Genomic DNA, 22,412 nt, shown 5'->3' with positions numbered 1-22,412 from the left:
TACTTTTTCCTGAAAACTGAACAAAAGCATTGAAGAAGGGAGGGTGGGGGAATGAACAAGTACCTCTTTTATCTCAATGATTAATGAAATGATATGGTTCACAAAATAAAACTGTAATAGATGAAAATACAAGTTCAGGCACTGATAAGGTATCACTCTCTCACCGTGACATCGTAAGTCTTGAGAATGAAAAGGCCACGCTTTTGACTTGTATAGGTATGCTTTTTTTTCTTTTCTTCATCTCATTTTGTAGAAATTAAAAACACAAAACGCTCTACCTCCCTTATGTGATTACATGTTGGTAAAAACCAGTCACAACATGACATGAATATCACAATAACACTGTTTTGTTCTCCGCATTGTCCGTCATCTTACGCCCAATGCGGACGACGACCTCCAAAACAAATGTGCAGGATACAAAAAGGGCTGCACGCAGAACTGCCTGGTTTAGGGCAGACAGTAGAAAAAGTCAAACAAAAAAATGATACTGTATTTAAAGAACCAAGAAACACTTTTTTTTTTTTTAAATGAAGGCGATCCACATTTGTATGGTAGCTACATTCAAAAACCAGTTGCATAATAACTGTTAAGAGACAAAATTCCTTTCCCACATTTGTCCTCAGTTTGTGATTGCAGCAAAATGTCCACACAGCCCCAAATGGAAAGAAATAGTTCATCCGGGTAGATTACGTTACGCCTTATGATATAAACTGGAATAAAGTACAGAAACGCTTTCTACGTGTGTCTTTCGTCACCTGTTAACTCTTTTCCTTTGTCTTTCCGGTTCGATTAAGAATTCATTTTCTTTTTGAGCAAATTGATTTAAATGTCAAATATCCCCTCATCGGGGTCATCTACAATACACTCTAAACTTCAAACTAATATTGCCATTTATGTAAAAAATCTACAATGTATAGACTAACAAAAAAATAGATATTTCATATATATTTATTTTTGAAAAATGAAACATATCAGAGTAATGTATGAAGTAAAATTTCCACATCACACTTCTCTCAGTAGGAAAAGAAAGAACAAACTTACTCGGGAGCAAAGTGGAGGGCTGTAATTCATCGGGAATGCTCGTTTAGGAAAAGGAAAACTTTGTTACACAAAGGCTTGTCTGCTTCAATAAATGCACACTGATGAGTATCCTCCATCAACATAAACACACAGCTGTTTCTCTAAACAGAAGTTCAATTTAGGGGAAAACCTGGAACTGTGAAGTTTGCCGGCATCGTCGCTAAACCTTTCCGAAAAAAGGACGGCGCCAGGCGGCGCGAGTCGCTTTTCCGAAAACTAAACGCGCTACGGCTCGACGCTCGACTTCGCGCTTAAGCCTGTACAACCGAGCTCCGTCTCGTCCGTAAACGCTTTCGTACGTCAAGCGATACAAAAACCCAAACTTGCGAAGGGGGGTGGGGGTGGGAAGGGTGGGGGCTGAACTAAACTGTGACATCTTGGTCAACACAAAGGAAGAAGAGTTTAGCCGTTGACAGATTCTATCGTTTGGATTACGTGTAACCTCGAAGGAAAAAGTCTTGCGCTCCAAGTGTCCAGATGCCTCGTGGGGTGGGACCGGGCTCCTGTCGGAGACTTCCCGTCCTTAGTGAAAGCTGTGTCTAAGCCGTAAAAACTCTGACCTCTCGCCGTGACCTCCGCGATCGGTTGCTGACGAGATCGCGGAGAGTTTGTTGAATTTAGACAATTCAACGTTAATTCAACTACAATGCTTGGTTACATAACATATGTAAGACTGTACCATCACGCTGGGAATGACATACATTAAAAATAATTGCTCATACACATAAGCAATCCCTTACGATAAATGTTCCTCGCGTAAAGCAATTTGCTTAAATGTCAAATAGAAAACATGTAATAATTAGGCACAAATCCTCGATTTAGGTTCTGTTTGATTAGGTCTCCTTTCTTTAACCAGAGCACCTCTCGGCAGTGTGTGAAGTCCCAATTCGTGGCGGGACGTAAAGTACTCTGGCGTTCCGTCGTCCGGTGGAAACCAAAAGTAGACAACAAAAATTTTTAAATGTATAAAACAACAAGAAAAACTAAAAAAAAAAGTTCTTCACATTTGAGCTTGTAGTCATGGTTGTTGGGAGTGCGGCAAACGGGCTGTGTCAGTTTTGGCAGTATGCGCGTGTGTACCGGTGTGTGAATGTGCATCTTCAAACTTCAACGGTTAATACACAGACATGTCCACATATACACACACACACTGAGAATCATGGGCGGAAGTAATTTCTTAAGGCCACATCCTCTGACAGCCAAGGAAACACCAATAGACCTGGAACAGAGACCGCACGTTAGACTAAAAACATCACCCTCCTTTTGGTCCGCATTTAAATCCCATTATTGTTCCTCATCAACCACGTAACCAACAGCAAACGTGTTATTTTCCTCAAATACCTGCCTTCACAACCTTCCTCTCAAATAACTGAAAATATAATATATAATATTCAAATATCACAAAAACGTACGCATAAGCACATACACAATTGTATACAGATAAAATATGAGCATTATATACCTTATTATCAATACAAGATTAAAAGGTAAGTAGTACTTTTCGTAACTACTGATGCTAAAGAAAAAAAGAACAGTTTCACTGTGAAAGATGTAGCGTTCAATCACTCAATCAGTATTTACCTGGTGTTACATGTGGCCAACTGGATTGTGTCCATCTCCACCCATACTGGGATGGCCTCCTGAGAGCTGCATCGGTGCGTCGCCCGCTACTCCCGAAACCTTCTCTTCTTCGCGTCGTTTTAAACACGCTGCCTTGGGGTTTAGGTTACGCTCTGATGCAAAAGGAGAACGAGAACAAAAAAGCCGTTAACACCAGGAAGCGGCCCGGTCGACAAACGCATTCACGACGCTTCGATGCGAACCTCTGACTTGTTGTTCTAGATTGAGTATGACGTTGACCGCTTGGTGCAGAATGAGAAGTTTGGTCTGAGGTTTGTCGTGGCTGAGGTGCAGTTGGCACATTCTGCCGAGTTCTTTGAACGCCTCGTTGATGTCCCGTACTCTGAGTCGCTCGCGAGCGTTGTTGGCCACTCGCCGCTCCTTCTCGCGCTCCATCTTCACCTCGGGAGGAAGATCCTCGTCATTTTCATTGTCCAGACTGCAAAAAGGGAGAGACGGCGATGAAACTTTGGAATAATTGTAGAAGGAAATGCTGACCATACAAGAACGTTCATGATGTTTATCACTCTGCTGTTCCACAGCTTCACTTTTAAACTGAACTGATTATTTGTAAACAAGTCCAATGTATATGTCAAACTGAGTATTTCAGAAAAGAAAAGTGTGCGAGCGTGCGACTGGGACTAAAAGGACTGAAATTCAGTCTTTTAACTGTCGAGACTGTCGTCACTTTTCACCTCCTACGAATTTCCTGCCAAAACAAACGGGTGAAAAGTACTGCTCGGCGTACAAACTTTTCCTTCAGTTCACCAATTGTGAATGTGTGCTTCGAGTGGTGAGCCTACAAAGCACCAGATATTTGTCTACTGGAGAAACTTACTCATCTTGAGTCTCTGAAAGGCTAGATAGCATCTGGAGGGTCAACGCCTCCTTTCTGAAAACGTGACATGAGGGAAAAGGGGGTTTGACATTGTTAAACACCGAACATAGACGGTGTCAGCTGGACACACAGGAAAGAGTACATGACAACATCTCCGACCGGTGAAACCTTTCAGGATTTTTTTCTCACGCATCAACCATTTACTTGATATTCAGCAATGCGACAAAACTTTGGGACAACATGTGACAAAAGCAGCCAGCGTGAATAGTACTGAGAATCTATTACGACCATTTGGAATCATTCTATGGCAAGCGGGGAGTAACTTACCTTGACCGAATGCGTGCCATCTTGCTGTCCTGTCCTTCGTCATCAGAATTGTCTGCGAGAGAGTTCTCGTCATCGTCGTCTTTGCTTTCTCTCTTGATGTCTGAGCTGCTGCCGGAGGAGTGTGTAGAACGAGCCATACCACCAGGAAGACCTGAGGGAATTGTCAAGGGAAATGGTTGAATTACATTTCAACACATACTTTAAATGTTAAGAGAAACAGGATTCAGTGTTTTACTTTTTTTCCCCTCTAGGGCGTAATAGAAATTTTAGCTCAAAGAAGCCGCATCAGCAGAGCTGCCAAAACACGCCGCCGAGTATTAACATTTGGTCACTCAAACGCGACACCGATTGACAATTCTACCGTCGCTATTATTGGCCCAAAACATTTTATACGCCACAAGCCTAACTGGCACCTTAGAGCGATAGTAGTCATTATTTCCAGCCTTAAAGTAAATCGAATATTTTCATATCATCAAAGAATACAAAATAATGTATAACCGTATCATGATGTTACTTACTGGAGAAGCCCTCCGGTTGGCCAGCCGACGGTGTAGGTCCGGACGCGTGGTGACCGTGCAGTAGGGTGCTGCTGGGAGGGAGACCGGTGGGCTCCTCGTGCTTTCCTCCCTGCTGATAAAGTGAAGGACGAGAATTCAACAAATGCATTCGCCAACGTCTTTATGTTCCGGTGGATTTGGTATACGACTTACGTTTATCTTTTGTTTTCAGAAAAAATCAACAAACAAACGGGGTATTATTTACGGTGTTACGTGAAATGTCTTCTCTGGCCAGCAGATGGCACAAAACCCTTTAAGTTAAGTATTCTGTTGCACTGCGTCCAAGCCTTAGCTGAAAAGGAGTTACAGTCATTGTTTCCAAAAAAGCAGCGTATGCATTGTACCGTTATTATGACTAACTTAAACAGAAAAACACAAAAGACCCCGTTGTCTTTTGAGTGCTCTAGCAGAGTTGGCGACTCACCATAGCTGAATGTCTGTTGCTGAGGGCAAGGCTCGCATTAGGAAAAGCAGGAGACAGGGCCCCCAGACCTCCGTTGTGCACCGCAGCCAGCAAGTTGTGCATGTCAGAATGAGCGCCCTCTAAGCCGGGGCCGACGGCGTGGCTCCGCAGTACGTGTATGGCCTCCTCCAACCGATCTTCCATTTTATTTTGCTGCTTCGATACGAGAAACGCGCATTAGTTTCTACGTGAATTTGGTAAACCGAATTACAAAAAAGACATTCGACCGTGTACCCGCTTACCAGTGTGTGCGGTTGCCCTTCATAGTTGGGTGTGGTTGGTCTCTGCCATTGAGACTGAGCTCCTGTAGAGAGAAACATTGAAAAAGCATTTAGTGTTATCTCAACCCAACACCACATGGAGCCGGAAACACATTTCTGTACCTCAGAACTTGTAAAGTGCCAGGGAGTTGTTGAACTGATTGATATCTACGTTAGCATTACCTGAACACAGTTTACAAAGCACTGGCGAAACTTGCAAAGCGAATCCAATCAAAGCAGATCATAACTGACGTGACTGACAACAAATCCAATTTTGATGACTGGCTACTTATTTGAACTGTCGAATGAGAAGACACATTTACAAGGCTACCTTTGATCACCTGAGTGAAATGTGAGAACATTACCTGCAATGGCCTGAGGAGACCCAGGAGTGGACGGAGCTGAAGAGAAGTTATTACTGTTGTGGTCTGATGGGTAAATCTGATCAAACAAAACAAACGTACAGTTATGTCAACACAGAAGACTTAAAGAGAATGATGATTTTAAACTAAAATAATTATGATTCTTTTTGAATATCATATTTTTACTCTTGACGGCGACATTTTTAACAGAATAACTACATCTTAACATTTTTGAAAATAGACAAAAATACAATTGACAATACACTGTGCCCAGTAATCGGTACGAACTCGTACCGACGACTCAAAACGTACAGAAACCGACCGACGACAGTATTTGTTCTGCGTCGCGGCCCTCGTCACTTCTTTGTTCTTTTTTCGCACGTGTCTCTAGACGACATCACACGGTCACTTTGTCAGAGAAAATAAAATCCCTGTGAAAACCGCCGTGATTGCTTTATTGCCCTGCACTAATTTACAAAACCAACAGCAAACAGAAAAGAACTCACTGAGGCAAGAGCCTTCCCAATTTCATCTCCCGAACTGCCAGCTGTGGTGCCTCGGTTGGCTGCAGAGACAAAATAAATAACACGACTCAGATGACCCGTTAATTTCTTGTCGAGTACAAAGGAAAACAAAAACAAAAAAAAAACAACAATGACTGCGAGGTAAATCGGACGAAGCCCAGTTTATCTCAATTCCTTACGTATAATGCCTTCTCCGTTGATGGCGGGCGGGTGGTTGTAAGTGGTGGGGGCTGGGTGAAAGCCATTGACTTCGCTGCCGTGCAAAGGGTAGTTCTGTGGAGACAGAGGAAGGGGCTCGTGTACATGGGCAGGATCGGAAGCGGCTGCAAAAACCTACTCGTGTGAAGGTGTGTCGTGCAATCCTAACAATGGCTCAATGAGTCAACATTTTGTGGTAGAGAACAAATGACTAAGCCTTTTCGTTGTCCGAGCTATTTCTAAATGGAAACATTGCATTCTCAAAGTAATTACATCGACGACGAACGTATGGGTGAATAAAAGAAGCGATCGCTTTCTACCCACCATTCTGTCCTGTGGATTAATCGCAGAGAAGGAACCTGGCTGACCTATGTGAGGGGAATTACCCAGCATGGCAGAGTAGCCAGAAGATGACCAGGGGTCTTCTAAAAAAAAAAAAACACATGTGAGCGAGTTAGAAAAAAACGGCTTCAAAAGCAGGACCTGAAGAGTACATGGAAAGCAGTAACTTGGTTACCTTGCATGTAGAAAGGGCCAGAGTACACGGCTCCAGGTTTAGAACCGGGATATCCTCCGTTGTCTCTGGTGTACTCATCCCCAGAAGTTGAGGCGTACACCTGAACACACAGCAACAGATTTTTACGGTTTACTCAAACAAAATATGTCAATGTCCAATAAAGAAAAACAGAAAAATCAGTGTTTTTACAAATACTTTGACACCAACGAATGTTTCTATCTTAATTTCATTAGGAAACTGCTATACAAGGGCACCGTCGTTAAACGGCCACAAGATGGCAAGAGGGAGTCTGTCGGCGGTTTCTGTTGCCCCTCTCCTGGCCTACGGAGGAAAACAGTGGCCATGACATGCTGGGCACGGCTACAGCTTGAATCCCGGTGCACAGTGAGCACTTCCTCTAGCTCCCAGGACCCCAGTGACGCTGTACTGCTTTGGCCCGCGGCCCCTCCCGATAGCACTCGGTATCAGCTCACGCGCATACCATGCTCTCAGTGAGCCAACATACACACACCCATGCGCGCTGCACTTTCAGCATGCTCACAATGGCCGCCCGTGCTCCATGTGGCATTAACAAAAACTTAGTTTGAACGTACTGCGTATTCCACATACGTCTGTCAACGGTCTAATCAAACAGAAGTTCTGCTACAAAACGCCTATTAAAACGGAGCTGCGCCTTTAACGCAACTGCCGGGCAACTGAAATAACAGCCTGAAGTTTCTCGACACCATCGGCTGCCACTCGTAACGGCTTTTCCCCGATTCCTCCGTTGCGCGGCGCGGATCGAAAGGAATACGGAAGAGAATTGAGGCTACATGGCAAAGAATGCTAATCCAGAGAAGGGATTTTTTTTCCTGTAATTTGATTTAACAGGGAGAAGTGGAAAGGGAATGGAGAGATGCACTTCTAATTACAGAGCCATCTGCCTGTTCCTGGACCACATCCAACTCCACAGGCAGCTGGGCTGAGGAGAGGGAACCAGGAGAGGGAGAGATGGGGGCTGGGATCGAGTCAGCGAGTGAGCGAGAAAGAGAGCACACTGGATGAGGGAGGGGTAAAGGGGCAAGGGGGAGAATTGAGGGGGAAAAACTGAAGGACCGGGGGGTTTATGAAATGGGTAGAGAGATAAGGGGTGTTGACGGGGGACAGGAGAAGGTAATCTAAATGACTTAAACAAAGCTTGATATGGCCAGGGGAGTGTGAAGGAAACAAGGGATTTAAACTGATCGTGGTTAATTCAGAGGAAAACATGACAAAGATGGCTTCATTTGACAATAGCCCGACTTGTTCTTTCGCCGGGAACAATGTGCAGTGAATCGACAAGGGAACGTAGAGCTACACAATGATCTGTGCCGCTACTGGATAATTGTATTTTCAGTAAGGAAGAGGATTTCTAGGGTAAAATCCCCATCTAATAGGGCTTTAATGTAATTCAGGTTACAACCCTGTAAATGTCTATACGTGGAAACCCACGGGTTGTGGAGTAGAAAAAGATTACCATCAAACTAACCTCGAGCGCTTTATTCGGCCACAGGGGGTTTGTAGTTAATGTGCCGGACAACTACAAGTTGCTCCGTTTTTGTGAGTGTTGCACATCTGAAGGGGTGGGGGTTCGAACGGTCAGGGCAAGAATTGTGGGAGTAATTAGTGAGTACGGAGCCTAGGAAGTTAAAGTTTAAGAAAGCCCAATACAAGTGTCAATTTTAGAAAAAGAGAAAAAGGCGAATGCTTAGGAATTGGTGAAGAGGAGCGTGGGTGGGAGGGAAGACCGCAGGATCATCATCGTTAGTCATTAATCTGGGCTCAGACATGGGGCTAAGAGGCCTCACGAGCACTCCGTCTCACAACTGGGTCACTCGCGGGGAGGTGGTGGAAGGGGGAGGCAGCAGTGGGAGGGGACATCGTGTAATGACATGCGGGCAGAGGCCTGGATGAACCGTGCGCATAAGTGCGTTTTAGGTGCGCAGGACAGAGAACTGTGACATTTGCATTGAAAATCGCGCAAACGAGAGAGACCTCAACCAGAAATCACGTCATTCTGTACCAGCACCAGGCTAGTAAGTTAACGTGTCTTGTCATCACGATAATTCATTTACCGTTATTATTTTTATCTCCATTGCTCACTGGCTCTGAATACGTGAACAAACCACGGCTAACAGAAGTTGGTATGTTGCCGCATTGCAACCAATGTGGTCACAACTGCGATAGGGCTCAGTTGACATGGACCGCCGTTAATGCCTCACGCACAGCAATGTAGCACGTGACGTTCTGATGAGTATGCGGAAACGTTGGGACACCGAAAAACAACTGGTGGCGACAGAAAAGTGAACTTGATAGAACCAAAGTTATTTGTAACCAGAGCAGGGTTAGACTTTCTAATCAGCAAAGTAATCTGAAGTATTACCCTAAATGCAATACACCAGGGGTGTCAAACTCATTTTCACCGGGGGGCCACATCAGTTCACCATAGAGATCGGGGGTCCGGTACCAGTCATTTCATTTCAGAACATTTGGATTCTTTATTTAAAGAGCAATATTTTAAAATAACAGGTCATTCAGACTCTGATACAAACAGAATAGAGTCTAAAATATGTTTTATTTTGAAAATGTAATGATCCTTCAATGCTCAGCACCTCGGTACCACTCCGTAGTAACGAGTGGTACTGGCTGACCTGTCCTTGGCACAAAACAGGGTGGGCACCGCTGGTACAGACGTAACTACTCCATAACAGACTATTACCCGGTTCTGCAATTGATTATTTACTCAAGCTTGGACTTTACTAAATGCATTTTAAGCTCCTGCGGGCCACAGACTACAACCTGGCCCGGTCAAACTTGAGTCTGACACATCTCAAGTTTGACACATCTGCAATACACAATTAACTGGCTGTTAATCAAAGGGTGACGCTTATAACGTCATAATCGTGGTTCTACATTCTGAGGGCGACTCGTTTTATATAGACCGTTCATGTAGATACGCAGTTAATGTCCTGGCGGCGACAAACAACTTTGGTTATACATCAACTTTGACAACATAAATAATTAAGTTGCGATACACAAAACATAATTAAAGTGGCTGTTAGGACAGATATCCGTTAATGGCAATGAAAACATTGAATCAGTGGGCAAAAACGTTAACACTCAATCAGACTGCAGCCAAACCACCCAAGTCTTTTTGATAACCTCAATAATTTCACTTGTTTAAATCTCAATTTCGTTTTTCTTACAGTACGGCCACGTAGCTTTGGGCTTTATCTGAAAAAAAAAAAAAAAAAAAAAAACCCACAAACTAACTATTTTTCGCCATTGGTGTGTCTGTCAGACCTTTTGTAAGGCACTTCAAATAAACAATCAGAAACGTGTTTTTATCCTGGTGCTGCTCAACTTAACGTTTTATTGTTTATTGAAAACGATTTCAGGAGCTGCTTCAGATCGTAACACTTAAAATAGATAGTCTAATGTTTACAAGATGCTACGGCCTTTATGAGGAAGCTCAGTGGACTAGGTTTTCCTGGTCTGTGTCAGAAGTATAATTGCTAAATACGTGATGTTCAACCAAAGCAGTTTGTGACTAAAAACACAAAGGACCTTTCACTTCAAGTGATTTACAAAAAGAGATTTGTGTTATTCAAATGATTTTGCACTTGAAAGTATGCACATGTATCGTTACATCAATACATACTGACACTTTCATAGAAATGTAAAATTGTGAAAAGTACTACAGCCGTCGTGTCTTTCACAGATGCACTGCAGTCCGTGAAATCCAGAGTCTAGACTTTAAATCAAAAAATGCATTTACAGTTAAAGGAGAATTCAATTCTGTTGTGATATAACCTCCCCGTGCTCGACAACTCAAATTTAAGACAGAAAACAATTGGTTTAATATGTATACACGTTACATTGACTAGTGTATCCAATTATGTGGATCTGCCATTAACACACGAGCTGCATAGGCCTGCTGTCAAAACCATTGTTGCTGGCAAAAAAAAAAACGGCACTCACCGAGGACGGCAGCCCTGGAGGTTTGCGAATCTTCTTTGGCTGGGAGTCTACATGTAGACAGGCAGAGGAAACGGTAATCAGAATATAACTTAAACGCTATTTAGCAATTCTTTACTAAAAGTTCTAAAACATACCGTTATATATAAATAAAACATGTATTTACATAAATTGTGTAGCAATGAGAATAAAAAAATTAAAACAACACAAAGCAACAATATGCTGTCTTACCTATGCCACCTTCAGGCGGCCTTCTCCTGGGGTTAGTGGGATATGATGGGTAAAACTGTGAGCCGGGCTTTAGGCCAGACGGAGACATGGCATCTGGGCTAGGCATCGCTATGTCACTGGGAATAAAACCGGGCTGGACAAAACAGACAGACGGAGAAAGAGAGAGGGCCAACGTTAAGTTACAGCTGGCCTAAACGGAGCACTGTACTGTACTGTGTAGTTCGAAAAAAGAATGGCCGTTCAAACACTTTAATATTAACAGAAGTAAGAAATTGCTTTTTCGAATAAGTACACACGATGTGACTTTCTGTTATTACTCAGACAGCATGTACAGTAGTCATACGGCAAAACGAGACGACATACCTGATTTCCAAAGGGAGGGTAGCCTGGCCTTTCATTTTTACCTGAAAGATAAAAGAGGAGATTTGTTTAAACATCAATGAAGGTCAAACTGTATACACACACTGATGAAAATGCGACGTGTGGTAACACATACGAAAAGTAGGTTTTCAAAAGCACAAAAATTCTACAGATACCCCCGCCCCTTTTTTTCAGTGTGCTCAGCTGCATAACGCCGCCTGCCAGACAAAACCCTGGGGATGGGTTCCGCTTCAGTGCCCTAACATCCCCAACACTCAACGAATGAACATACACGTAGGCATGTTGACAGAGAAGCGTTTTTGCCAGACTCAAAACAATTCTGTGGTCACAGAAAATGATAAACAAATGCGCGTAGTCAGCGTGTTGGATAATAAATAAGAACAATGTGTGTGAGATATGACCCGTTTACAAATACTTTTTGACAAAGAACTGACCTGTGCCAGTTAGACCCCTGAAACACACTGGAGAAAATGCATTCGAGAAAAAAAGCATACCTGTGATTCCTGAACTGATGAACGGAGAAGACAAGCCTTCGTGCTCACTGTAGTGGGAACCCTCTGCGTAGCCCTACAGTAGAAAACATTTTTTTTAAAAAGACATGCACAGTAACACGAAGAAACTACAGCCGTTAGCAAAGAAAATAAAGGTAAGTTTATAAAAAAAAAAACACCGTTAGGACAACCACATTTATGTCAGCACACCTATGCGCCATAGCTGATACCCTCCCTCTGCTTTTCATTCCAACTAACAGGATCCATGCCAAACATATCAGCATCAGCTCTGGGGATTAAAATTGACTTTCTTAATTATCAACTTGTGGTAATCAAAGCCTGCTGCATCTATTTCACCCCCTGTTCCTTGTATTTACACAAGACTTGTGCCAAGACAGTTATGGCGGATGTGAAGCTGCAATTACTGGTGGGCTTTCACAGAGGTTCTCAGCTACCGTAGAGCTTGCCAACAGAAGAACCTGAGCCAAGGTTATTAGGTAGAAAGTAAAACCACCACTTCAAATCAAACATGGCATGATGCAGAAAAACGGCAACGAGCTTTTGTTTTGGTCAGGCCTGGGATTTGTACATGTGTGAGGAGATACTTTTTTTTTTTTTTTTTGCGATATCCTGGCAGGAAGGGTAAGCGTGTGTTTTAGGTCTTACCCGTCCCTGGTTGAAAGGAGGACTGCTCTGTTCTGCTGACCCCCAACCTCCAGAGCCACTTCGCTCATCTAGTGCTGAAAAGATATGAAAGAGCTAAATTACATTTTAGAGGTTTTTTTTTTTTTTTTTTACAACCAACCAATCAAAGCACAATGTTGTCTCTAACAATGGTCAAGTGTCAAGCCCATCCTGGCCTAAATACTGAACATTAGGAGTAGCCACATTTTGACACGTCAAGACAACTGCACATACTGATCCGAGACGTGGTCGTCAGCTTAACTGACTTCCATGTAATGCAGGGCTAAACCTTTCTAGCTAAAATCACACCATTCAAATGCCGCTTAGCGTTCATTATGGTCAATGAACAGCAGAAAATGAACCATTTATGTACCACTGGTGATCTAAAGCGCGTCACCGACTCACAGACCTGACACACGGTCACACAGAGAGCGAGTGCACAGAGGGAAAACGAGTCGCAGCAATTTAGGAAAAGAAAGAAGCAACGTGTGTGACAATGGAAAAATACAGCCAAAAGACCGGTGGAGCAGAAAACTCCAAAATACCCCATCATCCTATTCTCCCCGTCTTATGCACTAATGCTATCCCAGCTCTCTGGAGACACGAGGCTTAATTGCATGCTGATTTGCATAATTGTGCATATTAATGTGGAGTCCTTATGAATATTCATATTCCGTCTTTGATTTTTGCCTAATTAAAAAAATGTGTGTGAGAAAGCAATGAGTGGGTGGAAGGAGAAGCGAGGGGACACTGGGGGTGGGGGAACCAGAAAGAGAGAGAGGTCTGGGCGAGATCAGCCTGGCTGATGAGTGAGAATGAGTGATGAGACTAACAGAGCAGTGCAAGCACCTACACAGGCTACGACAGCCATGATCTATGAAGATGATGGTGGCATGGAGAATCAAGCAAGCAGGAGGAGCGAGGAGCTGAAAAAGATCAGCCTTGCGCACCGTCACATTAAACCTTGTGAATGGACACAGCAATAACGCAACACTCACACCACTGCTGACAATTTCGCTGTTAACTGCTAAAGACTTTTTAAAAAAAAAATAGATTTAGCAGCAAAGTAAAAAATTATATACTTTTCATAGTTTTATTATTACTAACCATTTCCCTAAAACTTGTCAGGTTTTGTAATAAATTACACATTATAAACATTTAGACGTAAACATACTACGTGACGGCTCATGCACACCATCAACACTAACCTTCACTGCGCAGGACTCTTAGCTAAGAAACAGGAGTGCAAGTTTAATCTTCACAGTTACTTTCAATGCAACCCTCATCCACCTATGTAGCCTCCATTTGGCCGGTGGGGGTGCAGAGGATGAAGTGAGAGCACGGCTGTGCAGGAGAAGTCTGACAACATTGTTTCACACTTACTGGAGTAATTAACTCGAAGGCAATTAAAAACGAGGTGGAGAGCCGCTGAGGTGACGTGACACTCGGCACACAACTGTTCCAGAAAAGAGATACTTCCTTATAATGTGGGGAAAAAAACAGTCACCGCAGGGTAGAAAAGTGATTTTATCAAATAATCACCCAGATTCAACGGACTCCTTAAAAACCCTGTTCTAAATTACAACACAACTTCTGACACTTAACACTGTTAGAGCTGCTAACCTAATTCTGGTGCACTCCACTGCCTTGGTTTACAAAGACGACAAAATCTGTTCTATTATGATGTCACATACGCGCTAGTAAAAATAAAAAACAGGAAATAAAACTGAGACATGGACATTCTGTCCGTGCTTTACAAAAGAACTTCACTTAATTAGTCAATACTTAGTAATTACAACTGTACTTAACAGTTACAGGTGCAATTTATAAACATGATTAATTACTGGTACTACAGGCAATTAAAAAAAATTATAACTGTTTTCTGGCACATAAAAGGTCAAAAAAGGCATTGCCCAGTTTTTAAGAATGTGTAAAGTATCTAAAAATGTACGACAAATGAAACTAACTACAGATGAATCCACTTCTGGCTCCTTTTACGAGCCACAATACAAATACATGCATCTCACCACGGCAGATGATAAGTCAAGTTAACTATAAACTTTTATACAGTCACGTGACACGTCCAAACGGTTAAAAGCACTCGCAAAAACTCTCTGGAATGCACAACACAAAAGCTAAGAACTGTTGTTAGCTCCAAATCAACAGTTGTCTTTCTGGGTGTATGTCATATCATATTCATACACACATTCCAACACGGCTTCTGTGAATATAATCCAAATTATCGCTGCCAAATTAAACAGTGGCTCACACCACAAGCTGAAATATTAATCCACTAAACGGCTGACTGTTTTTTACAAATCATAAATTCATCTAATTTAGTCAAACAAAACTGGTTGAATATCCAGGATAACTACAATTTTCAGGCACAAAAACAATTTTTTTTTCCTTTCCGCACGCAAGGTGTTAAAAGCAGGAACACAAAAGTCAAACATTTGTCAATGAGGCACCGAGTAAGACCACGTGTGACAATTCACCGAGTGTGTCGTTTGTTGTGATTTCTAAGAACACCGACACATTGCGTCCCGCGAATGTGTCTGTGTGCTGGTTTGCGGTGGGGGAGTGGAAGATGTTGCGAGCAGCTGCAAAGGTGATAGCGAGAATCCCTGCCCAGAGGCTGGTGGTCTGGGGCATCTCTCACGACACATCATCAAACTGAACCCTCGCTGCTTCTCAAACATTCCACACTTATTCACAAATGCTCTACTCCAGCATTTCCTAATCTCCCAATACGCACACGTGCCCCTGAGAACTGGGAAAAAGAGGAACTCCAAATGCAATTAGCACCCCTCTGAGTACTTTTGTGTTGATCAATAGATGTGATGTGGTGGTCCCCTGCTTTGCCAAATCCCTAAATAAACTGGCTTCACAAGTGACGTTACAGATTGACATTATGCTGCAATTAATCATATTCTTCAAATGGATTTGAAAGTAGTGTCAACAGAGATTTGTGACGATATACTGTACACGATGCACGTACATTAAGTATACACAAATCCAAACGTTACTCGTAAAAATGCCCCATATATATTGTAGTATAGCGTCCTCATCTCTCTAATATAGTGATAAAGTTAAAGATATTTAATATACTTTTTCCCAATGTCGTCGGTCGATTACCTATTGTGTTACTAGGACAAACTCCAGTTCTTTATTCACACACTAGTTTCATTTTTGAGTGCTATCACAAAGAGCCTGAGCTCCAAAAGTTAAATGTTACAGGTCAAAGAATGGTAATAAAAAGGGTGTCAATGACCGAGGGCCACACTTTAGAACACAAGAAAAGGGGAGGAATTAAATCCTCACTGCTGAGTAATTGCTGGCTGTAATAGAAACAAACAGACTCCTGCTTTCTGCAGCCTGATCCCTATTCAACCGGCTCTCTCTTCCACTCTGGCCACTCACTGCATGCTGGGCCAGTTTAAGGGGCTGTGAGCTGGGGGTGAGGGACATTGTCTCAAACTCGAGCCATTTCCTGCAGATCAGTGGGGGCAAGGGTCCTGTGCCGTGTTGGGGGAGGAGTGTTTTACACTTCAGGGTGGGGGAGTTGTTTCAAGTCCATAAGCCCCCTTTTTTGTCTTTGTTCCTCAGTGGCCAAGTTCTCACTCCTGGGAACACTGGGGGAGTGTGACTCGATTTCACACGCCAGGTTGGCAGGGTGACAGGAACCAACATATCATAACTTACTAATAACATTCAGGAAGAAAGAAAAGCTTCCCCAAAGGTTTCTAGAACTCGAAATCTAGAATACACATTAAAATAATAAAAACAAGGACTTTCAAATCCACATAGTCAGTTCATAGGTTTAACAAAAACACAGATTCAGAGCTAGTTTTTTTTCTTTGTTAGAGACACCTCAAATTTCTATCCATATACTTTCCCCCTTCATTATCGCACAATAAACAATAAGTCCACAACCAAGGGCCAGTATACTGATACAACTATATTTCAAAGTATTAACAAGTATTGTTTATATGTTTAAAGTCTGAACACAGTTTTAAATATAAACATATAAAAAGCTTTTCACGTGATTGATCTGTATGGTGTGAAATGATCATCATCAGCTCAAATATACATATTCAACAATTTACAGCACCCGGCTTTCACTTCAAAGCCACACGCATTTGTGTAAAAAGCAGGTCCAAACAATGAGCTGAAAAACTTACCTGTTCCACTAAACTGGGTGCTACCAAGTGTTATGGTTCTGCTCTTCCCGTTGGCCACTGGAGGTGCAAACATCTACAAGCCAAAGAAGAAAGATAAAATAAAGAATAATGTAAAGGGCGGCACACTTCACATCTCACACACATGTAATTTAGACAAGGACTTTTGGTTAAGCTTTAAGATTATGTCATGACTTCAACTCATCACTGATCTACCACAAGACTGTCTTCATGCCCTTTTATAACTTTGCAACATAAAATTCCATGCTTATTCTACACAGTCCAACGTCCTGTGTAAATAAGAAGCAGGAAATCAGACAACGCTTGTGAATCACTCAATATTAGTTCACGGCCTTCGTCAAAGACTAAATGTGGGTTTCACTAAGGGGAGAGGGATGAGGGCTACGTGGAGCGGCCCGAAGTCTTAGATGTCTTTCAGTTTTAACTACACGGGATTAACTATAAAAAAAACGATTTGTAAAGCGGCGACAACGTTACACTAAAATAAATGTATTTCTATTTGATTATTATGACAAGGGCACACTCTAGGTCTATATGACATTCACTCCGTATAAAAATACCCAGAAAGTTCCTAAATCAGACTTTGTACCACGTAAACACAATGTGTACATTTTGCACTTGAACACCCGACTGGGTTATGACCGAATAAGAGAGCAGAGCGGCCCTACAGTTTTAGGTTCAGGGTTATTTGTACGGTTACTTTGCCGATTGTTGAAGTATTAAAAAGGAAAGAATGAGAACCTGAGAATAATCAGTTTCGCAGGGTTCATTAAATAAAAATTGTAGTAACAAAAGTAACTGAGCCACGTGCGCAAGAATTCTTATTGTTTTCAAGACATAACAGATTTAATGGGGGGGGGGACGCTATACTGGCCGTATGCAATTTGTTGCTCGTCTCAGAAGGGATTGCACCAAAAGCACCTCTGTTTTTCTTGTGACTAAAAATACAACAAAAGAAGATGTCTGCTCAGCACAGTTCATACATGGCATTATCACCCCTCAACAAATCTGTTAACAAGACTAACGGGGAGAGGTGAAATTACCCCCCCTCCCCATTTCCTGCAGCAATTCCTGATTCTCTATTTACATTTCACAATTGCTACCTACTCGGTTCAGTATGGATCCACTTCAATCTCTCATCACCTCGATAATTAAGAGAGCTATATTTAAAACCTAAATCATTTTCTCAACTCAGCCTGAGGTGAAGCATATTTTTATATCGTGCTGGGAATACCGAGGAGGAGGGATGGAAAATATACATTGAGATGGCATTATTTTCGACAGATGTTAGAATCTCACAATGCAGCGGTTCTTGCCAATCCCACATCTACGCAAATTTCCCAATTAGACCTTTAGACCTGAACTGTGCTCTTGATCTCGTTTTTTCTCACTTCCACCCGCCCACCCACCACTGCCACCCCAAACTTCTTGCCCGCTCCCTTACCGCACTGAAATCCAGAAGGTCGCTGAGTTCCTTGTCAGTTTCAACTGCAGCCATCCTTTGCTGCTGTTCGTTCATACCCTTGAGTCTACAATAATCCCTGTGAGAATAATATAGATGAAAGATTTTAATGACAAAGGGAAATACAAAATCAACTTAAATGTGATTTTATACTAAATAAAATTGGGGGCAAGGGGTTAATGTTTAAAACTACCTTTGCCTTTCCTCCATCACATAGTATAAAATCATGCATACCTCATATTCAAGGTTTAAGGATGACGATTTACGGCAGGCTACATATATAGTGAACATAAAAGGTAACGCCCCCGCTTGCAATGATTCAAAAATCACTCAGGGAATAATTTATGTAACAAACTTTTTTTTCCAACAATATATATATATATATATATATATATATATATATATATATATATATAAAAAATACTGTAAAATTGTTAGAAGTCATACCACGAGAAGGAGCAATTGCCTACTGGGGCTCAGCTGGCTGAAACAGCTCAAATTACTACCGCATCAAAAATATAGACCAATAAGAGAAAAGAGATCATACATTTTAGATACAGCCACCAAAAAATGACATTTTTAAAGATGCCCCTGTTCGACTGCTGCAGTATGCAGACGCTGCCATAAAATGGGAACTGGTGTGCCTGTAGTCAAATCAAAGTATCAAGTGACAACTTCGAAAAAAGCCCGTCTTTCACTTTATGCAACCACGGCAAATAACGTGACCATATGTCGATCGCTGCGACATAAAAGATAATGTAATACGCTTACAATTTAAGACATAATTAGGACTTTTGTTAGCCCTAGGAAATAGGGTGAAAGGCAGACCTAATGACTACATGCAAACAAGTCATTACCAAATTACCATATGTCAACTCAAAAAGAACCTTGCCAAATGACACAGTGAGCACCAATACTAGATTTACCCTGTGTTGTGCATTCCGACGCAAGCCTGAGGCCGCTCTCTGATGCTGATCGGTGGCTCTGAAAGCCTCACTGGGAAACAGTGACGTGGGGAGGGAATGGGGAAACAGAGGCAGTTGGACACCAACAGGTGGTGTGCTTTTACAGCCTTTTTGGAACTAATAACTATTTTAAATTGATGCAGTGGGAAAAGGAGGGTGTCCTATAATATACATTTAAAAAGCAATATGATGGCAAAACATATTGGGAGGCCTTTATACGTAAAGGGAGACAAAGTGGAAAGCCACTCGAAATTATATTCATCAAAGGACTTTCCTTTTGTATTTTTCAAATTAACACAATTCACCTTCGACTTTCTTTGTGTCAAACACACAAAGAGGGCAACTCCATATCCAGTGAGCCCAGGACAGCATAACTAATTTACCCTTGACACGAAGAAAGGCAGGGAACACACTCACCCCAAGAACAAATGGCCTGAAAACATGGCTGTCACTGCTTTAGCAAACTTCTGGATTTGCTGGGCACTTAGGAAGTAAATGGCTCAGAAAAACTCAACGGTAGCACATAAATAATTATCCACTGGGCTGAAAGGAGTGGAGCACATGGAGGGGGCTTAATGTAACAAAATGGCATCTTCAGCTACTGCCGGATCAATATTTGAAGCAAGCACATAAGGGGTCTTTGTCACCCCAAACGAGACATACGAGGTTATACTTCACAAAAATGGCTGCAGAAAAAAAACTAACCATTTTATCGTACAGCTGTTCTTAAAATGCGACCACTTTTTGTTATCAGGCCCTGCAATGTTTAGAAATTCCACCAAAACACAACGTTGGGCTAAATAAATAGATCCCACAACTGGGACAAATAATTTGCCAAGTACAAATCTGCACGTGCACATCTGCTGTAACAGGTAATTTCAAGGGTACGAAAAGAGTAAACTAAATATCTTTAAAACTGTGTTTATGTCAGTGCTGTCACCACCGGAACAATAACAATAACAGGGACTGTCGTCTTAAACAGACATATTCAACTGTTGATTCAAACACTGGCCTTTAGGAGCGGATGTTAATGTCCTGTGCCAGAGACATCACAATAAATAATGACCACTTTGGCTAAAGCGCTTTATAACAATGACAATAAACATCTCGGGGAAACCACAGGATGTAGGCTCGAGATTATTTGATCATTCAAGCTATCCATTTCCTCTCTGTCTTTTTTTTTTTATTAATTTCATATCGAAAAAAAAAAACAAAATAAATGCAAATATCCTGACCGTCGTAAAATAAAGAGCAATGCTGCGAAGTTATCTTTTTTGTAGTTGCTACAAAATTACTCGTCTATAACCACACAACGGGGTTCGAGCGGTGTGTTACGAGGGGTTCGGGTAGAAAGGACGGTGGGGGTGGTAGTAGGAAGGATTTCCTGCCAAATGTGTAATAAAATAAAGTCAAGCTGGTGTCCACACACTTCCAAAAAGACGTGTTTAAAATGCGACGGGCAATCATATCTTTCTGTGGAAAGTTTGTTTCAGGCCTGTACGGACACGATAAACTCAAAACACGAACTTCATCTTAAATGGTCGACAACGTTAAGCTTTCGAATTTGTGGTTTAAGGTCTAGTTGCGATTACGAGTGGAACATTGAGCGGCTGTTGCTGCCCAGGATGGGATAACATTAATGTTAGTGGAGTCTCTTTTTGCAGAACAAAGGAGTAATTTCCTCCTCTCCTCCGTGGCCGACGCGGAGACCATCACACAGTTAGCTAGTCACCTTAAACCAGACAAAAACTTCCAACGTTGCCCGCTTCAAACACACATTCCCCCCCAAAAAACTTTTCTATAATAGCGGGCGTCAAAATCGGTGTAAATAAAAGCCTAATAATCCATGCAACGTAAAATGAAAGAGTGGGTTTTTACCTCAGCTCTTCGTGTGTCTGTATCCAGCAGTGAAAAAGAACAGAGTCTGGCGAGGGGAAAAAAACATAAAAGTTCAAGAGAATTTCGACCTCAGCGCCTGAAACGCATTGGAGCACAGTGGACGTCTTCCCTTTGTCCCGGTAAAGCCCGCTTTTCACGCAGCGCCCACGTGTTTGCTTCGATGTAACAAGTCTGTGTACAAACAAATCTATTATAACCACTAATGTCGCGTCTGCTTTTTTGTTGTTACAACTGAGATGATTTCATTCTTCTCGTAGACATCTTCACCACCTCCGTCCACATTGTCAGACGCAACAACGTATCCCTCCGCACAAACGCGAGGGCCTCAACGCCAGCGGTGTCCGATTTCAAACGCCTATAATAAAATATCCGTCTTTACAATGAAAGAAGCGGCTGCGGTGCGCCTCCGGTTGGTCGACAACGACAGAAACATCTAATACTAATGTTCCCTTCTGTATTATGTAACAATAAATCCAAAAAATATAGGAGCGCTGCGCGTACTACGTCTCTCGGCGGAAGGCTACGGTATGAAAGTTACCTGCGATTACACAGCAGCAGTTCGACGAGATGGCACGATAAATGCGAGGAAGCTCAGCCAATAGTGGCGTGCGTTCATTTGACGGATGGCAAACCTAACCAACCAATGATTGCAAAGAAAATGAATGACCGCCTTACCTCTGACGCTCACTTTCCCTCTGTGCTGAGGGGGGTTGGCTAAAGGGGGCTCCTTCGTGCCCGCTGACATCATTTTATTACTGTGGTTGCTGTGTCCGCTTTTGTTTTTTATGTTATTTCAACACACGACTTTATTTTGCTTTTTTTATTATAAGCACAACAAATATAGAAACCGTTTTACAATTTCACCGTTAAAGCACATTTAACAAGCATTCGTTCTAAAAGTGTGGTCTTGTGAAAATTTCCTTTATTGGCAATTGTAACTAAGATGAGCTTAATTTGGTTGTGTTAAATTACATATAAAGTTATGTTTATAAAACTTTACATTACAAAAGTTTACATTACTAATACATACCAATATCTATTTACATTCGAAAGCGGGTCACTATATTGGTTTTAAAAATGGTCAAAGAAAAAAATATCAGAAACCACCCGTAACTAGTAGCTGTCATATATTTTCTGTAATATGTTTGGACAAAAAGAGTAGGATAAAAAAAGCCACACACTAAATGTAACCACGAGTGGTGCCTAAATCCTGCACGATGCATCTGTACAAGGTGGAAAACCAAAGGGATACACATGTATAAAACATTACAAAAATAAATATCCACCTACCAATGCATTTTCCACAAGAAAACACATCTGGATTTGGACACTAGAACCTGGATACATGAAACCTATTC

The 22,412-nt window shown here is 42.0% G+C and overlaps 1 protein-coding gene across 5 annotated transcripts; it reads right to left on the bottom strand.

Moving 5' to 3' along the window:
• Window positions 1–222: 222 nt before the first annotated feature.
• tcf3b (transcription factor 3b) lies at window positions 223–21,589 on the bottom strand. Of its 5 annotated transcripts, none has more exons than XM_017040676.2 (21): window positions 21,034–21,589; window positions 18,173–18,269; window positions 16,711–16,783; window positions 12,512–12,585; window positions 11,849–11,921; window positions 11,337–11,377; window positions 10,974–11,106; window positions 10,746–10,792; window positions 6,747–6,846; window positions 6,554–6,654; window positions 6,211–6,304; window positions 6,014–6,072; window positions 5,511–5,586; window positions 5,128–5,189; window positions 4,847–5,041; window positions 4,384–4,492; window positions 3,866–4,016; window positions 3,539–3,592; window positions 2,904–3,139; window positions 2,662–2,813; window positions 223–2,299 (listed from the first exon to the last, which is right to left on the bottom strand). In XM_017040676.2, the coding sequence occupies exons 2-20, from the start codon at window positions 18,245–18,247 to the stop codon at window positions 2,668–2,670; spliced, it is 1,899 nt and encodes a 632-aa protein (XP_016896165.1). In that variant the 5' UTR covers window positions 18,248–18,269; window positions 21,034–21,589; the 3' UTR covers window positions 223–2,299; window positions 2,662–2,667. The 5 variants fall into 5 exon arrangements, with proteins under 5 accessions (XP_016896165.1, XP_008305281.1, XP_008305282.1 ...); XM_008307059.3 differs by having other exon boundaries at window positions 4,384–4,495; window positions 21,034–21,588; XM_008307060.3 differs by having other exon boundaries at window positions 4,384–4,495; window positions 4,847–5,038; window positions 21,034–21,588.
• Between the last annotated feature and the right edge of the window lie 823 nt (window positions 21,590–22,412).

This window comes from Cynoglossus semilaevis, chromosome 2 (assembly GCF_000523025.1).
Source record: "Cynoglossus semilaevis isolate Cse_v1.0 chromosome 2, Cse_v1.0, whole genome shotgun sequence".
NCBI lineage: Eukaryota > Metazoa > Chordata > Actinopteri > Pleuronectiformes > Cynoglossidae > Cynoglossus > Cynoglossus semilaevis.
Note: the sequence above shows the minus strand (reverse complement) of the source record. Positions and strands in the feature narration are given on the sequence as shown.

What these genes read in the sequence shown, in the direction of transcription:
- tcf3b (XM_008307059.3), bottom strand. Translation starts at nt 18,247, where the DNA reads ATGAACGAACAGCAGCAAAGGATGGCTGCAGTTGAAACTGACAAGGAA. An exon ending in CTCCTTTCAACCAGGGACGG is followed by an intron (nt 11,922 to 12,511) that starts GTAAGACCTAAA and finishes TTTCTACTGTAG; the next exon opens with GGCTACGCAGAGGGTTCCCA. An exon ending in TTAATCCACAGGACAGAATG is followed by an intron (nt 6,305 to 6,553) that starts GTGGGTAGAAAG and finishes CTGTCTCCACAG; the next exon opens with AACTACCCTTTGCACGGCAG.